Here is a 17,195-nt window from a genome sequence, read left to right on the forward strand (position 1 = left end):
TTATAAACATCATACTGAGGAGAACATCATACTGAGGAAAGTGGGATGTGTATTTGAGCTTGAATCATCTGTATTCAGGAAGATTCATGCTATACAGCATCTAGAAGTTGTATTTAAAAGTTAGACAGAATGCCAGGAAAAGAGGACCTAAAACTGCCATTTGAAATGTCCTGAGCTGGATGCATACAGTAATAATATCTTTCTAAATGTATGCGGTGCAATAGCTTGGAAAGCTCCCTAACCTTTGAAATAGCTAATGTTCTCTATCAAAGTCAGTGGTTACTTGGAAATAATTATGTAACAAAGAGGGCTAGTTGAGCTGGTAGAAAGAATTCAAGTTATTGAGGATTGAGGAGTTGGTTATTGATTATAAGTATATTTGCTATAAAAAATTTTAAGGCAGGGACGGGGAATGTATGTGGCTTGGTGGTAGAGTGCTTCCTAGCATGCACGAAGCCCTAGGTTCACCACATAAACAGAAAAGGCTGGAAGTGGCGCTGTGGCTCAAGTGGTAGAGTGCTAACCTTGAGCAAAAAGAAGCCAGGGACAGTGCTCAGGCCCCGGTTCCAAGCCCCAGGACTGGCAAAAATAAATAAATACATAAAGGCTATAGGAACTCCTTAGGCTGTGAGTTATTGAGGAAGCTAGACTTTGAAAACTTTACTATTACTCATTATTCTTCCATTAACTTACCATATAAGTTGCTGAATTATTTAACCCAGTACAGCTTTAATTGCCTTGTTCAGATTAGCCACTTGGGAGGCTGAGAATGAGAAGATTGTGGTTTGAGGCCAGTCTAGGCAGAGGGCAGAATTCAAGACCCGTTCTCAATGCATAGCTGGTTGTAGTGGTATATACCTATATCCTGATTTTGTGAGATTGGAAGGATTGTGGCTCCTGGCTAGTCAGGGCTGAAAAATTCATATAAGAATCCATCTCAGTGGAATAAATTTAATGGGGTGATGTGTACCTGTCATCCCAGCAACAATGGAGATTAAAATGGGAGAATCACAGTCTGGATAGCTTTCCTGATAGGTAGCAAGACCCTATCTCAAAATAACCAGGTAGCTGAGTGTCAGTGGCTCATACTCATAATCCTAGCTACTCAGGAGGCTGAGATTTGAGGATCCAGGTGCCAAGCCAGCCCAGGCAGGAAAGCCTGTGAGACTCTTATCTCCAATTAATCACACAAAAAAGAAGGAGGTAGAGCTGTGGCTCAGTGGTAGAGTACTAACCTTGAGTAAAAGAAACAGGGACAGAGCCTAGGCCCTGAGTTCAAGCCTCAGGACACACACACACACACACACACACACACACACACACACACCCTGAGTCCGAGACACACACACACACCCTGAGTCCGAGACACACACACACACACACACACACACATCCTGAGTCCGAGCCCCAAGACACACACATAGCAGGAGGAGACATGCCTTGTAAGTCTGAGATTCTGAGTTCAAACTCCAGTACCATCAAAAGAAATAAAATTATGGAATTGGATTGCATTTCTAAAGACTGTTCCAATATCAGGAATCAGGTCCAGTGAAGCACATAAAACACTCAAGAAATTTTTTAATTTGCCTTTAACTCAACATGTATGTGGTAGGGGATGGGGAGACATACATTCATTACAAATGGCCGTGTCTTATTGCCTGACTTGCTTAATGTTTTCTTACCCAAAAGGTCTAAAATGAAGTGCTCTGTTGCTTTTATGGCATTTGATTATGTCCATGAGAATTACTGGAAGATAAGAGAGACTGACAGTGCCATTTAGAACAAGTGTTTCACATCATATTTAGAATGAACTGCTTTGGGCAGGAACGTTGAGGTGCCTTGGGACCTAGATCTCATTGACCACTCCTTCCTGTTGACAACAAGTATCTGCAAACTTCCTCAAAAGAACGTTGATGCAAAGTTGAGCTGAAGGATAGGCCTCTGAGTATGTGTGCCTGTGTGTGTTAGAATGAATGATCATCCTGGGTGCCGTAGCAAATTGCTGGAGATCTAAGCCTAATATTTTAATCGTAGCTAAGAATTTTGCTTTTAATGTTCAGGAGACCCTCCTGAGATAAAATCTGATTTGCTTTCCCTCTAGTAATTTAGAGGCAGATTCAACCTTGAAAAAGCACCGAGGAGACTTCCCTGTAACTCATCACTGATTGTCTTAAGATTAATAAGAAATAATTTGCTTAATATTTTCAGGTGTTGTCTGCTTAGGCTTTGTCAAATCTCGGAGAAAATATTTTTCAACCCTTTTTGTCTTGAAACACAATTATGAATGCAGGAATCTTCCTTATCTTTATTAAAGATTCCTTTATGAAATATACTGTATTTGTGTATACCTATACTAATTTGTACTTAGACAAATGCTTATCCTTTTCTGCTAAAACACCCTTGTTTTTCCTTTTAAAAAGAACAAATAACTATTTTAAGTCTATACTTAGTTTGGGGTTTTGTTTTATTTGTGGCATGGTTCTCCCCCAAGGACAAGCCTTTCTGTTTCAGACAGGTGCAGAAACACACAAGTACAGTCATGGTTTTTGCCATCTTCCTCTGAGCCCTAGAGCCTGCCTTCACCTCAGCTGGGGCCTCAGAAGTGGAGTGCAGATTTTTTTGTCTAGACAAGGTCTCCCTATGTTGTCCAGGCTGGCCTGCAATTCTATACCCTCCTGCTTCAGCGTGAAGGCATGCACCATTGTACCTAGCCCATGCTTTTATCCTTTGGGCCACTAAATAAATTTGTATCTTACATGTACATTTATACCCAAAACATAGTGCATTTTGAGTCTGTCTTACCTAAAATGGCAGTCTATTTTGAAGAATGACTGTCAGTTATTTAGTAGGCCAGTATTTAAATAATTGCAAGTTAACTGCTTTTGTTTTAATTATAGAAATGAAATGGTGCTTTGATTTAATTTTATTATTCCCTTAGCATGGCTAAAGCTGTGAACAAAGACAATTATTTCAGCATGTATGTTGCCAAATGAGAAATTGCTTTAACTCTGTATTTTAGGAAATAGGCATTGCTTTTCTACTTTAAAAATATAAATTAATTTAAGTAAAGTTAGAGATCATTATTAAAATCATTATTCTTTCATCACAAGTGTGAAAGATAGGCTTTAAAGGTTATTCTGGTAATGTTATAGGTTGACTTAAGGAAAGAGAATTAAATTACATTATCCACTTGGTATTTCTTTGTTCTGGAGGTCAGTTCAAAAATCTTTGGAGATAATAAACACACAAAATGATTTCTGGGTGGTTTTTTATTTTTTGTTTTTTTGCTTTCTGCTTTTTCTTTTAAGCAGGTCACTTGAGATGCGTTCTAGTAACTAGGTCTGCTAAAAGATGGCAAATGCCCTCCTGTAGGTCATCTAGCTAGCTGTTAAACACCATGCCCCCGACCCTCAGTCTTAGGAATGATTCACAGGGATCCTTTACTTTTATCAGTGCTCCTTTTATTTCCCCATCACAATAATTTTAGTGTTTTCAAGGAAATAAGAAACTACTTTCACAATACAAGGGTAGAACAATGTTTTATGAAGTCACAAATAATAGTATAGTAGTTTAGTTGATTATCTTGTGGCATAGGCAGTTCTTCGTTTGGATTAAGTGTTACCATTTTATGTACTGTGTATAGTACATACTTCTAAAGAATTAAAATATAGAAAAGTGTTCATGTTCTTTGTGTTCATGTTCTTAAGTGATTGATGAGTGGTTTATAGTCTTTCAGACTTTCTATGTGATAATCAAACAATTTAGAGTTGATCAGAAATTTCTGATAAAAACTGGGAGCTAAGGTGTCCAGGTACCAACCTTGAACTTGCCATTCTTCTACCTCAGCTTCCCAAGTGCTGGGATTCGAGATCCTTGGTAGAGAAAGAAATAACCTGCCTGTCATAATTAAGCTTTCTATCTGTTCTCCCTTTGACTTTACCTTTGGAGCAGGTCTTTGACTTGTGAAAGCTCTTTTCTTTTGAATTTTATATAGAATAAAATAGGGCTTGTGATTATGTAAAGGTAGTCAGGTATCTCTAGATTAAGAATGACAATTACAAGCCTGCACCTGTGGCTCACACCTATAATCCCAGCTACTCAGGAGGCTGAGAGCCTCCTCAGGAGCTATTCCAGGCATGAAAGTCCATGAGACCTTTATCTCCAGTAAACTACTCGGAAAAAGCTGGAAGTGGTGCTATGGGCTCAAGTGGTAGAGCACTAGCCTGCCTACAAAGAAGCTCAGGGATAGTGCCCAGGCTCTGAGTTCAAGCCCCAGGACCAGAAAAAAAAAGAATTAAAGCTACACACACACCACCACCACCACCACCACCACTACCACCACCACCACCAGAATACTGAAATGTATTTATTTATTCGTGTGTCTGTCCATACTGGGGCTTGAACTCTTTCAGAGGAGAGATCTGAACTACACACACAAGCCATAGTGTCCTTGAACCAAGAACCTGAATTACCTTGAGAATAGACTGATTGAGAATCTAGCATTTGAAAATATAAGGGAGTGGCCAGGTACTGATGGCTTATATCTATAATCTTAGCTATTCAGGAGGCTGAGATCTGAGGATCACAGTTGGAAGCCAGCCCAGCAGGAAAGACCTTGAGACTCGGATCTCCTATTAACTACAGGAAAGAGCTGGAAGCAGTCGTGGCTCAAGTGGTAAAGCACTAACTTTGGATAAAAAAGAGCTCAGGGACAGGACCCAGAGTTCACAACTGACAGAGAGGAGGAGGAAGAGGCAGCGGAAGAAAGAAAAAGAGGGAGAGGGAGAGGATCTTAAGAATGAATTGGTGTTCATGGGATTATATAGATATGGCTGCTTTCCTTCAAGCTTCTCTATCTGTTATTGGATATGGATACTTTATAAAGGCTTTTAAATAGAAATACTTTCACAATTAGAGATAACTAGCTTATAAGGAAAGTGCTTCATTGAAACAATGTCTTGATTCAATAGTCCCATTGAAAATCTCATAGCAAAAGAGAACAGCAAAAAATATTTTCATTTTGATTGTGGAGGAATTGGAAGTAAGAGAAGTCAGGAAGCCTAGTGCACACCCAAAGTGGTGAAAACATGAATTAAGAGACAAGTGTACATACATTTAAAAATAGTTGTCAAGAGTGATTATGACAAATGAAATAAGTTAATGTAGAAATTTTATCTTTAAAAACAAAACAAAAAACAGAATGTTAGTGTTTATTCTTTAGTGAATGGTGGAGCCAGGGACCCAGATAATGAGGCTGGGTGAGGTACCATGAGCACCCTGTGCTGATTTCATAAGCTTTGATTTTAATATATGGATACATGTTGCATCTGTCCGTTTGCAAAACAACCACTGTCTCCAGGATAGTAATTGTTCTGGATAAAGAGAGTTCCTAGATAACAAAAGAGTCAGTGAACACCTTTTTGTGCTTTCAATTAAGTATTTATTGTCCATGCATTTTATAAGTTCCTAGTACTACTGAGCTTTATTGCTTAATTAGTTCCTTGGGATCATCCTTGTAAGCATAAGTTTTATAGCATCCTAGATGGGCTCCCTGGAGTTATGGAGGTAAGCAGAGCCATGTGCCACTCTAGAAAATATTCTAAGGTAATTGTTGTCCTCCATTTTTTTTTCTTCAAGATCTTTATTAATCCCTTTATTGCAACACTTGCATGTCTGCCTCTTTTCACATTTTTCCTTCTCCCCTTTCTTCTTTTTAAATGGGCATTTCTTAGCTTGTACATGGAATGCAGCTTCTGTAATTGTCAATTCCCTATCCCTCTTTCTGGGTATGGAAAACATTGGTCTCACTAAGTCAAAAGGGACATTTTCAGTTTCATTGTGAATGGATTACTTCCAGATTCAACTTTGGGATTGAGAGCAATGTCTGAGCCAGTAACTGAAAAAAAAAAAGTTTTTGTATACAAAACTAGCTTCCAAAACAGAGTAGAGAGTTTTTTCTTAATAGAAAACAAACAGACATTATGATACCTCACAATATGATATAGCACAAGGGTGATCAAACTTCAGGGCCTGAGCTCTGTCCCTGGCTTCTTTTTGCTCAAGGCTAGCACTCTACCACTTGAGTCACAGATGCACTTCTGGCCTTTTCTGTTTATGTGGTGCTGAGGAATCAAACCCAGGGCTTCATGTATAGGAGGCAAGCACTCTACCACTAGGCCATATACCCAGCACATGATCAAACTTTTTATCTAGGTTATATAGTAGATCTCTTAGGCTTTAGAGCCATATGATCTCTTGGAACTAATGAACTACTGTCGCAGCTTGAAAGTGACCTTAGATAATAGACAAATGAAGATGTGTACAGCTGTATTCTAATAAACCTTTACTTACTGAAACAGTGATCTGGCAGGATTTAGCCCAAGGACTGTTGTTTATAGATTCTTAATATAGTAGTAGGTCCTTAATACAGTTGTGAACTGTTCCTGTCAGAAAAGTTAACCTTATCTCGAAGCTCCACTTCTAATCACACTACTCAGGAAATACAAGGAATAAAAGAACAAGAATCCCGAGTGTGGGAAGTTGTATAATACAGAGAATAAGAATTATCAGTTCTTGGGGTTGGGAACATGGCCTAGTGGCAAGAGTGCTTGCCTCGTATACATGAAGCCCTGGGTTCGATTCCCCAGCACCACATATATAGAAAATGACCAGAAGTGGCGCTGTGGCTCAAGTGGCAGAGTACTAGCCTTGTGCAAAAAGAAGCCAGGGACAGTGCTCAGGCCCTGAGTCCAAGGCCCAGAACTGGCAAAAAAAAAAAAAAAAAAAAAAAAAAAAAGAATTATTAGTTCTTGACTCTAAAAAAGACTCTTGGGTTGGGGATGGGGTGGTAAAAGCCACCTCCTTTGGTCTGTCTTAGGCCGTACTAAATGTAATATGTAGTCTGAATTCCTTGTTGTAAATTTAATCTTTGAGACTGGAATTTGAATATTCAATGAATTTATTCTAATAAGGAACTATGAAGTATATAAAGCAATTGATACAATGTTGATAATTGTGAAAGTTAGACAAATACATGAAGGGTTACTATATTGGTGTTTTTAGATTTTGTTTCTTTGTTTTGCCAGTCGTGGGGCTTGAACAGAGCCTGGGCTCTCTCTGCCCTAAGCTTTTCTGCTTAAGGCTAGCGCTCTACCACTTTGAGCCACAGTTCCACTTCCTGGGTTTTGGTGGATGGAGATGAGTCTCCCTGAGTTTCTTTCCTTAGGTTCCAGGTTGGAACTGCAATCCTCAGATCTCAGCCTCCTACTTGTAGCTAGGATTGCAGGCCTGAGCCACCATCACCCGACATTGTTTTTAGATATTATATATGTGCATGTGTGTGTATATGTTGGGGGGGTGTAAGTGAAGAAACAATCGTTGCATAGAAAATAAGAACTAAATGAATTCTTTTTTCTCATAGAGCTAGAGGAACTTTTGGATTTTTATTGCTGATGGTCTTCATTTTAGTAGTGGTGCTTCCTTGTTTTTCAAAGTTCTTTCTTCCTCTTGAAAATTAGAGCTATTACCTTAATATTCTAATTTCACATAGCAGTTCCTGATTATGCATGCCACTGATATTCACTGTTCCACTTGATTTTTTTTTTTTTTGGTCCTGGGCCTTGGACTCAGGGCCTGAGCACTGTCCCTGGCTTCTTTTTGATCAAGGCTAGCAATCTGCCATTTGAGTCACAGCACCACTTCTGGCCATTTTCTGTATATGTGGTGCTGGGGAATCGAACCCAGGGCTTCATGTATACGAGGCAAGTGCTCTTGCCACTAGGCTATATCCCCAGCCCCTCCACTTGGTTTTTTTAAGGAACAGAAATTGAATTACTTGACTAAACTGGGTGATGATCACACAAAGACTACAGATCCTTGGTACTGTTTGCTAGCCAATGTGACAGACCTTTTATTATAAAATTGCAAATAGGGAAAAACAAAGAGAGGAAATAAACACAAAATCATGAGACTTTATACTTTTTTTAAATGACCAAAGGGAAAAGCAAGTCCCACAATTACTTTGAGATGCAGAGCCTAGGACCAGAACAAATAACTGTTTACACACATGAGCAAATCACTGGAATGTGAAAATGCATCGCCCTAACCTACATTTTTTTTTCTACCAAGAGATTTGCAGCTGATTGTCTGAGTGAGTCATTCCTTTGCTTAGAGGATGAGGTAATGCTATTGTGAGAGGTGATGTCATCTCTACCTGAACTGCATACATATATATTGCTTCTCGGGCTCTCAAGGAAAAACACCATCTGCTTTCACATATGCAGCTTGAGACATTACTGAGATGGTGCAAAGGTCAGCAGCCATGGGTATGACTCATCAACAGCCAATTAGTGAAGAGTAGCTGTTTAATAGTGAACTTCTAAAATCATAAGCCGTGAATATGACATAATGATTCAGTGTTGAATCAGAATTTTTTTTATTATTTTCTGTTTGGTACTTATTGAGTTAATGCTGATAAGGTTTAATTTTTAAATTAAGGCCACTTACTTAATATGTTCAATCATTTCAAACCTTGGTTGTTTAAACCGTGTGTTTGTTTTTAATTGAAGTTTCTTTATTTTAAAAAGTTTTTATTGTTATTATAATGGTGATGTACAGAGGGGTTACAGTTATATAAGTCAGGTAAAGAGTACATATCTTAGGCTGTTATGTAGCTCAGTGGCAAAGTGCTTGCCTGGCAAGTGCAATGTCCTGGGTTCGATCTCCAGTACCAAAAAAGAAAAACCAAAGACAAAAGAATAGAAAAAGGGCTGGGAATGTGGCCTAGTGGCAAGAGCGCTTACCTCGTATACATGAAGCCCTGGGTTCAATTCCCCAGCACCACATATATAGAAAACGGCCAGAAGTGGCGCTGTGGCTCAAGTGGCAGAGTACTAGCCTTGAGCAAAAAGAAGCCAGGGACAGTGCTCAGGCCCTGAGTCCAAGGCCCAGGACTGGCCAAAAAAAGAATAGAAAAAATACAGCTAAACACACACACACACACACACACACACACACACACACCACACACACACGCACACAAGTACATTTGCTTTTAGACAGTGTTACCCTCTTATTTTTTGCAGATGCATGAATTATTCTTAAAAAAGGGCAAAAATTTTAGTCCCCTTGGAGTTGCTTTTGTAGTTAAGAGCCAGTGTGTTCCCTAAGGATCTGCTACCACTTGAGGGGAAAAGCAGTTGTTGGTGGAAGGGGAAACAAGTAAAAATAAATACTGTCTGTTGTCCACATATCACTAGATCTGCCTTTGTTTCCTTAGTGTATACCTGATTTCTTGTTTGCACTTAACCTGGTATTACTGTTGACTTGATCAAACAATTGAAACACCTATTTTGTTAACTTTGTCATAATTTGAGTCTACAGTTCTAGTAAATATAGAAATCCTAACATACTGTGGAAGATAGAGAATAATAAATACTTGATTCTCTAACCACTAATGTAGCTCAAAATGGGGGATAATAAGCTAAATACTATGTCCTGTTATTATAGAGTATGAGTGTTATGATGTAAAAATAAAAAAGATAAAATGAAAAGTTCTAATTTTTTAAAAAATTTTTCTGTTACCAAGAAATATGAGGAACTAAAGGATAAAATAGTAATGCTAAAACTAATGAGATACATGTCAGTGTTGTTTGAGAACTTATTAAATATAAAGTGTTTTTCATTAAGAGTATAAGTGGAAATTTTGTAATACCCGAATTGTGATGAGCTTTCAAAGCTTAATGGAATAGTCTTCTGCATTGAATTGTAGGACTCTTACATGGCTCTTAAGTACCTTTCTTGGGCTGGTGCTCTACCATTTGAGCCACAACTTCAGCCCTGCTTTTTTGCTGTTTAATGGAATCTCTTGGGCTTTTCTGACCTGTCTGGAGATCCACTGGAGTTCAGCCTCTGTAGTAACTAGAATTCAGGCATGAGCCACTGGTATCTGATATTGAGTACTTTTCTTTTCTTTGTAACTTTGAGTAATTACAGCAACTGTGAAAAGTTACCACAATCAAAATGGTACCAAAATGTAGAGAGCCACATACAAGCAGATTTATCTACCCCAACTTAGTTGTTTGATTCATCACTTAGGTGGCACTGTGTTCAAGTACCGTGGCGGAGCACACTGGACACTGATGAATGTGAGCTACACAACTCATGGGTAGAGATGGGAAGGAAGGACTGGGAGAGAGTGAGGGAACAGAAGACACTGTACAAAAGGAAATGTACTCATTACCTGACTCATGTAATTGTAATCCCTCTATGCATCACTTTTATAATACCAGTAAAGTAAATAATAAAAAATTTAAAGATAATTTGAAAAATATTACTGATAACATGAAAAATAGTTCAAAAGGAAGCAGCTGAAAAACGTGTCTATATCCAATGCATGGAATAACTTAAAAAAAGAATTATAAAAAATGCACTGTTTTTGCTTATTCATTGTACTCTTGTATGTCTACCACCATAACACTTGTTTTATAAAACATTTGGAAATAAATTCAATATGCATAAGCATGTATATTGAATATTACTTCTGAAAATATTATAGTACTTTAATCTCCTTATATTTGAGTTCTGTAAAATGGTTTAATAATATCTTTTTTTTTTTTTTAAGGTCTTGCTGTATCACCAATTGGCCTAAAACTTGCTATGTAGCTTAGACTGGCCTTGAATTCACAATCCTCCCTACCTAAACTTCCTGAGTGCTGGGGTTGTAGGTGTTCACCACTACACCCAGCCTTATGATAATAAAGCCTTTATGATAATGTCCTTTATAGTATCTTCCACTCTTAGTTCAGCATCTAGTCTTTATAACATTTACATGTCATTAGCCTTGTATGATCTGGTTCCCATAGCCTTCATCTTTTTTTTAATGACATTGATATTATTGGAAAATAATCTGTCTGCTCATTTATTAAAGAAAAATCGAAGTTACCTCATCATTCTTGTGCTTGTCTGACATTTCACTGTGACCAAGTAAACAGTATTAGCTAGAGTAAAACATAGGTTATGTTATGTCTCCCTTGAGGGAGCACTTCTATCATGAATAGATGGAGTTAATTTTGAATATCTAGTCAACGTATTGTCTGAGGTGTTCACTGTAGAATTACTGTAGCCAGATGCCAGTGGCTCAAGCCTGTTATCCTAACTACTCGGGAGGCTGAGAGCTGAGGATTACAGTTCAAAGGAAGCCTTGGTAGGAGAGTTTGTGAGACCTTACCCACAAAAAGCAGTAGAGCCGTGGCTCCAGTGCTAGAGTGCCAGCCTTGAGCAAAAAAGCTGAGAGACAAGGACTAGGCCCAAGTTAAACCCCCAGTACTGGCACAGACACAATACCGTTGTGTTCTTTAAATTTCTTATAAATGACAAGTTATAGGGAGACACTTACAGGCTATGCAAATATTGTATTCCTATTTCTACCTATAATTAACATTTGCAACATTGCTGATTCTAGTCTAATCCAGTCTTTACTATGATGGTTACAAAATGCTAATTTTTCCAACTCCAACCTTCCCTTCTCTCTCATACTGTACTTATCTATGTTTTCCTGGTATAGACTCATGAATCCCTGTTTTTAAAATTCAGTATTAGTTCTTTTGCTGCTTGGATTGTCTCGGATTTGACCAGTGGCATGCACTCATCCTTTTTGCATTCATCTTTGCTTTTTTGGAGTAAGGTTCTGCATCAGTTTCTCTGAGGAGCCTTGCTTCCTTTTACTGGGGAATTTAAATCTAAGACAAGGTTTGAGTGTATCACTGTACAACGTGCCGCTGTGTAAACACAGAGTATTAAGGTTACTGTACCTAGTAATAAATATTTCTAAGAAGTAAAAGAAGAAATTTTTGAGACATGGTAATGTTTCTGCGTTAGTTATTACAAAAAGTACATGCGCTGGAGATGTAGTTCAGTGGTAAAACACTTGCTAAGCTTGTGTGAGTGTGGTTTTTTTATTTATTTATTTATTTATTTAGCCAGTCCTGGGCCTTGGACTCAGGGTCTGAGCACTGTCCCTAGCTCCTTTTTTTTTTTTTTGCTCAAGGCTAGCACTCTGCCACTTGAGCCACAGTGCCACTTCTGGCCGTTTTCTACATATGTGGTGCTGGGGAATTGAACCCAGAGCTTCATGTATGCGAGGCAAGCACTCTTGCCACTAGGCCATATCCCCAGCCCATGAGACTTTTTTTATTTTTTATTTTTTGGCCAGTTCTGGGCCTTGAACTCAGGGCCTGAGCACTGAGGCTTCTTTTTGATCAAGGCTAGCTAGCACTCTGCCACTTGAGCCACAGCACCACTTCTGGCCGTTTTCTATATATGTGGTGCTGGGGAATCGAACCCAGGGCTTCATTATACGAGGCAAGCACTCTTGCCATTAGGCCATATTCCCAGCCGAGTGTGGGTTTAATCACCAGTACTGCACCACATTTTTTTTCTCTTAATTTTTAAGAAGTATAGTATTCAGAATGAAAAATGTTTTCATCAGCAAATATATGCTACCTTTTTTTTTTTTAAGGTTTCAAAGCAAATACATAATATCAGGTTGAAGACCTGTGGGATTTCAGTGGTCACGTTGGTTTGGGAAAGTGTTCTACAAAAAAAAAAAAAAAACCAACATTGCCAGTGACATAACTGAGCAGTATCAGTAACATTAACTGCTAGGTGTAAACATCCATGCAAGCAGAAAGGTTGTTTGAGGTCATACTTGAAGGACTTTGAGTGCCCTTTAGAAGGATGTTTAGTCTTTAAGATTTGAGATCTTTACTACAAAATTAATAGAGAGCCATTGAAGATTTTTGAATAGTGACATAACAAGCTTAAGCCACTCAGCGATTAATCTGGAAGATACCTCAGCTTAGACTGAGGGCATTTCTAGTTAAGAACTGTAAAGCGGCTATTAGTAATAGTTGAGGCTGGAGAGAATAATGATTTGAACTGGAATGAGAAACAAGTGAGTTAACAGTAGCGGTTTTCAGCTTGCCTTGCAGGCCATCAGAGTTTGAGGTGAAGGTAGAGAAATTTTGTTTTTAAAAAAGATACTTGTTTAACTTATCACTTTCATACTCTCTTTCCCCAAAGTTTTGAGCCTGGATATTGAGAATACAGTGTGTCAGTAACTGAGGTAGATCAAACATGAAAACAAAAAAGAACAACAACAACAAAAACCCCAAAGATTAGTGTCACAAAGCCATGCACTGAAACACTTAAAGAAAGGATAGTATCCTAAACCAGAAACTCGCAAGTCATCCTGACTCCATGCCCCTCCCCCCAACCCATGTACTTCAGAGAATTCACCACGAAGCCCTGTTGCTCTAACTTCCAGTAATATGCCAGGCCTGACCAGCTGCTGTCAGCTAATTCCTGCCTCTGTCTGCCCTCCCTGTCTCCACCCTCTCCTCTCAGCCTGTTTATTTTCTTTGTGTTTCTTCTTTTGTGACCTGTACACTTCAGCCTAAGGATTCTGAAAGCCTGGTTCCCGACATCAGCATAGTTTACTTGCTCATGTTGAGATCTTTGTCCATATGTTACTTTCTCAGCAGAGTCTCCCAGGAGCTGTTCACTGACAGCCTCTTCCCCACTCCAGCCTGACATTTCCCTGGCCCCTTTTTCATGTTGTACTTTTCCCCCCTGTGGTGTATATATCACCAAAAAGCCTGTATTAATTTACTTATTAAGCTGCTAATTCTGACAACAGAGTTCAAGCTCCACAAGGGCAGTGATTTTTCTTTGTTTTGCTCAGTGGATTTTCCTAACCACCAAGACAGTACCTGGCATATAAATTAACCTTCACAAAGACTGTTTAAAGAAGAAAGAACAACTGACGCATAAGCCCAGAAAGCTTAGGTCTCAGCTATTTAGCTCATAGCCAATTTGAGAAAATAAATAAAAGAAGAAAAGGGATATTGCTCGAATCAGCATCTCCAAACCCATATTCCTTGGATTCGAGTCCATGACTAATTGGACTAGATAAAACAAGCCTGGAAAATACTGTATATGGTATCCATTTTCTAGAAAATCATATTGACATGTGAATAGCTGTAAGAACAACAGTAAACCTCTTGACATCATTGGATTCCTAAACTCTCTATTGGCAGCTTTATCTACCTTATGGGGCCCTCTTGACTCAGCAGAGTTTGAGATAAACCATAGTGAGCTGTTACGTGTAGGCCCTAAGAATAATTAGCTGTGTTTTTTAAAATCATTTTATGTTGATGGACCCAGCTTCTTCATGTGCTACTCAGAAGGAAGCTGGAGTGTGTGATGCTGAACATTCTGGCTCTTGGGTATTACTCTTAAAGTCATGGATCTTTTCAAAGTTAGCTTTTGTTTTAGGTATTTGGCAATAAGATGATAATCCCTTCCCTGGATGGAGACCTCTTTCAGTGGGACCGAGACCGGGAGAGCATGGAAACGGTTCCTTTCACTGTTGAATCCCTTCTTGAATCTTCTTATAAATTTGGAGATGATGTTGTGTTGGTTGGAGGAAAATCTCTCACTACGTATGGACTCAGTGCATATAGTGGGAAGGTGAGTGAAAGTGTAATCATTTGGGGTAGAACAAAACAAGTTGGGATAGAAGAAATAATTTTTCAAACTATACTATTAGTAGTTGAGGTTTATTATAGTTTTCCCCTGAGGGTAGCACTTGTTTCAACAAGAGAACAGTGAACTGAAAAGGGGAAACTAAATTTATCTAAGAAAAGACTAAACAGCAGAGCCAGAAATAGTAGAAGGGTGAGAATAAGTATGATCTACTGTGTCAGGTGCCTTTTTCATACTCTTTTGTTTGTGTTTTGGTCCTGGAGCTTGAACTCTGGGCCTGGGCACAGTCCCTGAGCCTCTTTGTGCACAAGGCTAATGCTCTACTCCTTGTTTTTGTTTTTGTTTTTTGTTTTTTGCCAGTCCTGGAGCTTGGACTCAGGGCCTGAGCACTGTCCCTGGCTGTCCTTTTTGCTCAAGGCTAGCACTCTGCCACTTGAGCCACAGCGCCACTTCTGGCCATTTTCTGTATATGTGGTGCTGGGGAATCGAACCCAGGGCTTCATGTATAAGAGTCAAGCACTCTTGCCACTAGGCCATGTTCCCAGCCCTAATGCTCTACTTCTTGTACCACAGTGCCATTTCCCACTTTGATTAATTTATTGGAGATAAGAGTTTTACAGACTTTGCTATTGAGACTGGCTTCAAACCATGATCCTTAGATCTCACCTTCCTGAGTAGCTAGGATTATAGGCATGAGCCACCAGCGCCCGGCTCATACATTATTTTTGAAGCTTCAGAGTATTCCTAAGGGTTATATGATTTATTTGCATTTTGACAAGGGTAGAGCCCTTCAAAGATAAATGATAATCCTGATGATCAGAATCCAAGGTTGTTGGTTTGTCTGTCTAGTGTGATCATATAAAAAGATGATCCAAAGGGAAAGCTTAGACTCATCGTACAAATGAGAAAACTAGGCCTTTAAAAGGCTTAGAAACTTCTCAGATCAGATTTGATGTATTTTCACCAATATTACCTCTTGGGATATAGTCAAAATATGATCTGCTTCTAAGATTGCATCTTGCAAACAAATATGACAAGGAATGTACTCGTTACTTTACGCCTGTAACTGTAACCCCTATGTACATCTCCTTGACAAAGTAAGTTTTAAAAAAGATTACGTCTGGGGCTGGGAATATGGCCTAGTGGCAAGAGCGCTTATCTCATATACATGAAGCCCTAGGTTCGATTCCCCAGCACCACATATATAGAAAATGGCCAGAAGTGGCGCTGTGGCTCAAGTGGCAGAGTGCTAGCCTTGAGGAAAAGGAAGCCAGGGACAGTGCTCAGGCCCTGAGCCCAAGGTCCAGGACTGGCAAAAAAGAAAAGATGACGTCTTGCAATACAAATTTATTATTGTAATTAAAATTGTCCTTTTAAAAAGACCACAAAGTTTTTAACCCCTTTATATGTAAATATTTTATATATAATCTTACTCTTAAATAAGGAAGCATAATAATGTGACTTTTAACTTGAACTGCTCCTCTTCTAAGTGTTAGGCCCATTTCATCTTCTTGTTCTTGCAAGGTTTTTCAGCCTTCTTGATCCACCTGCATCTGTGTTGTATTGAGAAGGCTGTACCATCCCACCTTTTAATTTTTTTTTGAGCAAGCACTTCAGTCTGCTTTTGTGTTCTCTTTTGTAAAACAACAGACTTGAATCCCATTATCTGGTTTTTATTGGATGTACTACTGCAATTTTGATACTCTAGTAGGTATACTTTCTTTGTAAGGATTTTAGTTTGGGTTATAGTAAGAGTCTTCTTTGTTATTTCAGTGAAGTTTTGGATGTATTCTAAATCTGAAAGCTATTAAGTAAGGGTCAATTTTTTTTTAAACCACACACTTCTATATGGAAGCTATGAGGTTGCTTTTCATGGTGTTAAATAATTCGTCTTAGGAGTTAATCATAATATTTCTTGTTAGGCACTTCTACTTGGGCATATTTCCTTAATTTCCTCTTTTAAAAAATTCTAGACACCTTGAGCTGAAGAGCTCAGGGACAGCACCCAGGCCCAGAGTTCAAGCCCCACAACCAATCCAAAAAGAAAAAAAAAAATTCTAGACAATTTAATGTCTCTGATCTTGTGTGACTTGTGTCCTTCACTCATGTCACATCTGCCTTTTCAGGTGAGATATATCTGCTCGGCTTTGGGGTGTCGCCGATGGGACAGTGATGAAATGGAAGAAGAAGAGGACATTCTGCTGCTGCAACGCACCCAGAAAACTGTGAGAGCTGTCGGACCTCGTAGCGGCAATGAGAAGTAGGTATAAAGAATGACAGTACTGAGGTTAGACCAACTCTTTGATTGCAGAAAGCAACAACCACGTTTGACAATTAGTCTGCTTGACTCGCTAGTTCTGTCTGGTAGGTAGTTTCATAGTTTGTGTTTTTATTATTATTTTGTCTTTGCAGTATTAGGCATTGGACCTAGGGCCTCATGTATGCTAGGCGACTGTTGTATCACTGAGCTATATCCCTAGCTTCCAATTTTAGGACAGTCTTTTTCTTTTTTCTTTTTTTGGATCAGTTTTGGGGCTAGAACTCAGGGCCTGAGCACTGTCCCTGAGCCTCCCTGTGCTCAAGGCTAGCATTCTACCAATTGAGCCACAGCACTGCTTCCAGTTTTTGAGCAGTTAATTGGAGTCTCACAA

At 39.0% G+C, this 17,195-nt stretch overlaps 1 protein-coding gene across 1 annotated transcript in view; it reads left to right on the forward strand.

The window, feature by feature from the left end:
* The window catches only part of Eif2ak3 (eukaryotic translation initiation factor 2 alpha kinase 3), a 65,785-nt gene that overhangs the window by 19,553 nt on the left and 29,037 nt on the right, over window positions 1–17,195 (forward strand). The window contains exons 3-4 of the mRNA XM_048352523.1: window positions 14,335–14,529; window positions 16,671–16,804. Of these exons, the coding sequence (XP_048208480.1) occupies window positions 14,335–14,529; window positions 16,671–16,804 (329 nt within the window). The remainder of the gene's footprint in view (window positions 1–14,334; window positions 14,530–16,670; window positions 16,805–17,195) is intronic.

The sequence above is a fragment of the Perognathus longimembris genome, chromosome 8 (genome assembly GCF_023159225.1).
Source record: "Perognathus longimembris pacificus isolate PPM17 chromosome 8, ASM2315922v1, whole genome shotgun sequence".
Classification (NCBI taxonomy): domain Eukaryota; kingdom Metazoa; phylum Chordata; class Mammalia; order Rodentia; family Heteromyidae; genus Perognathus; species Perognathus longimembris.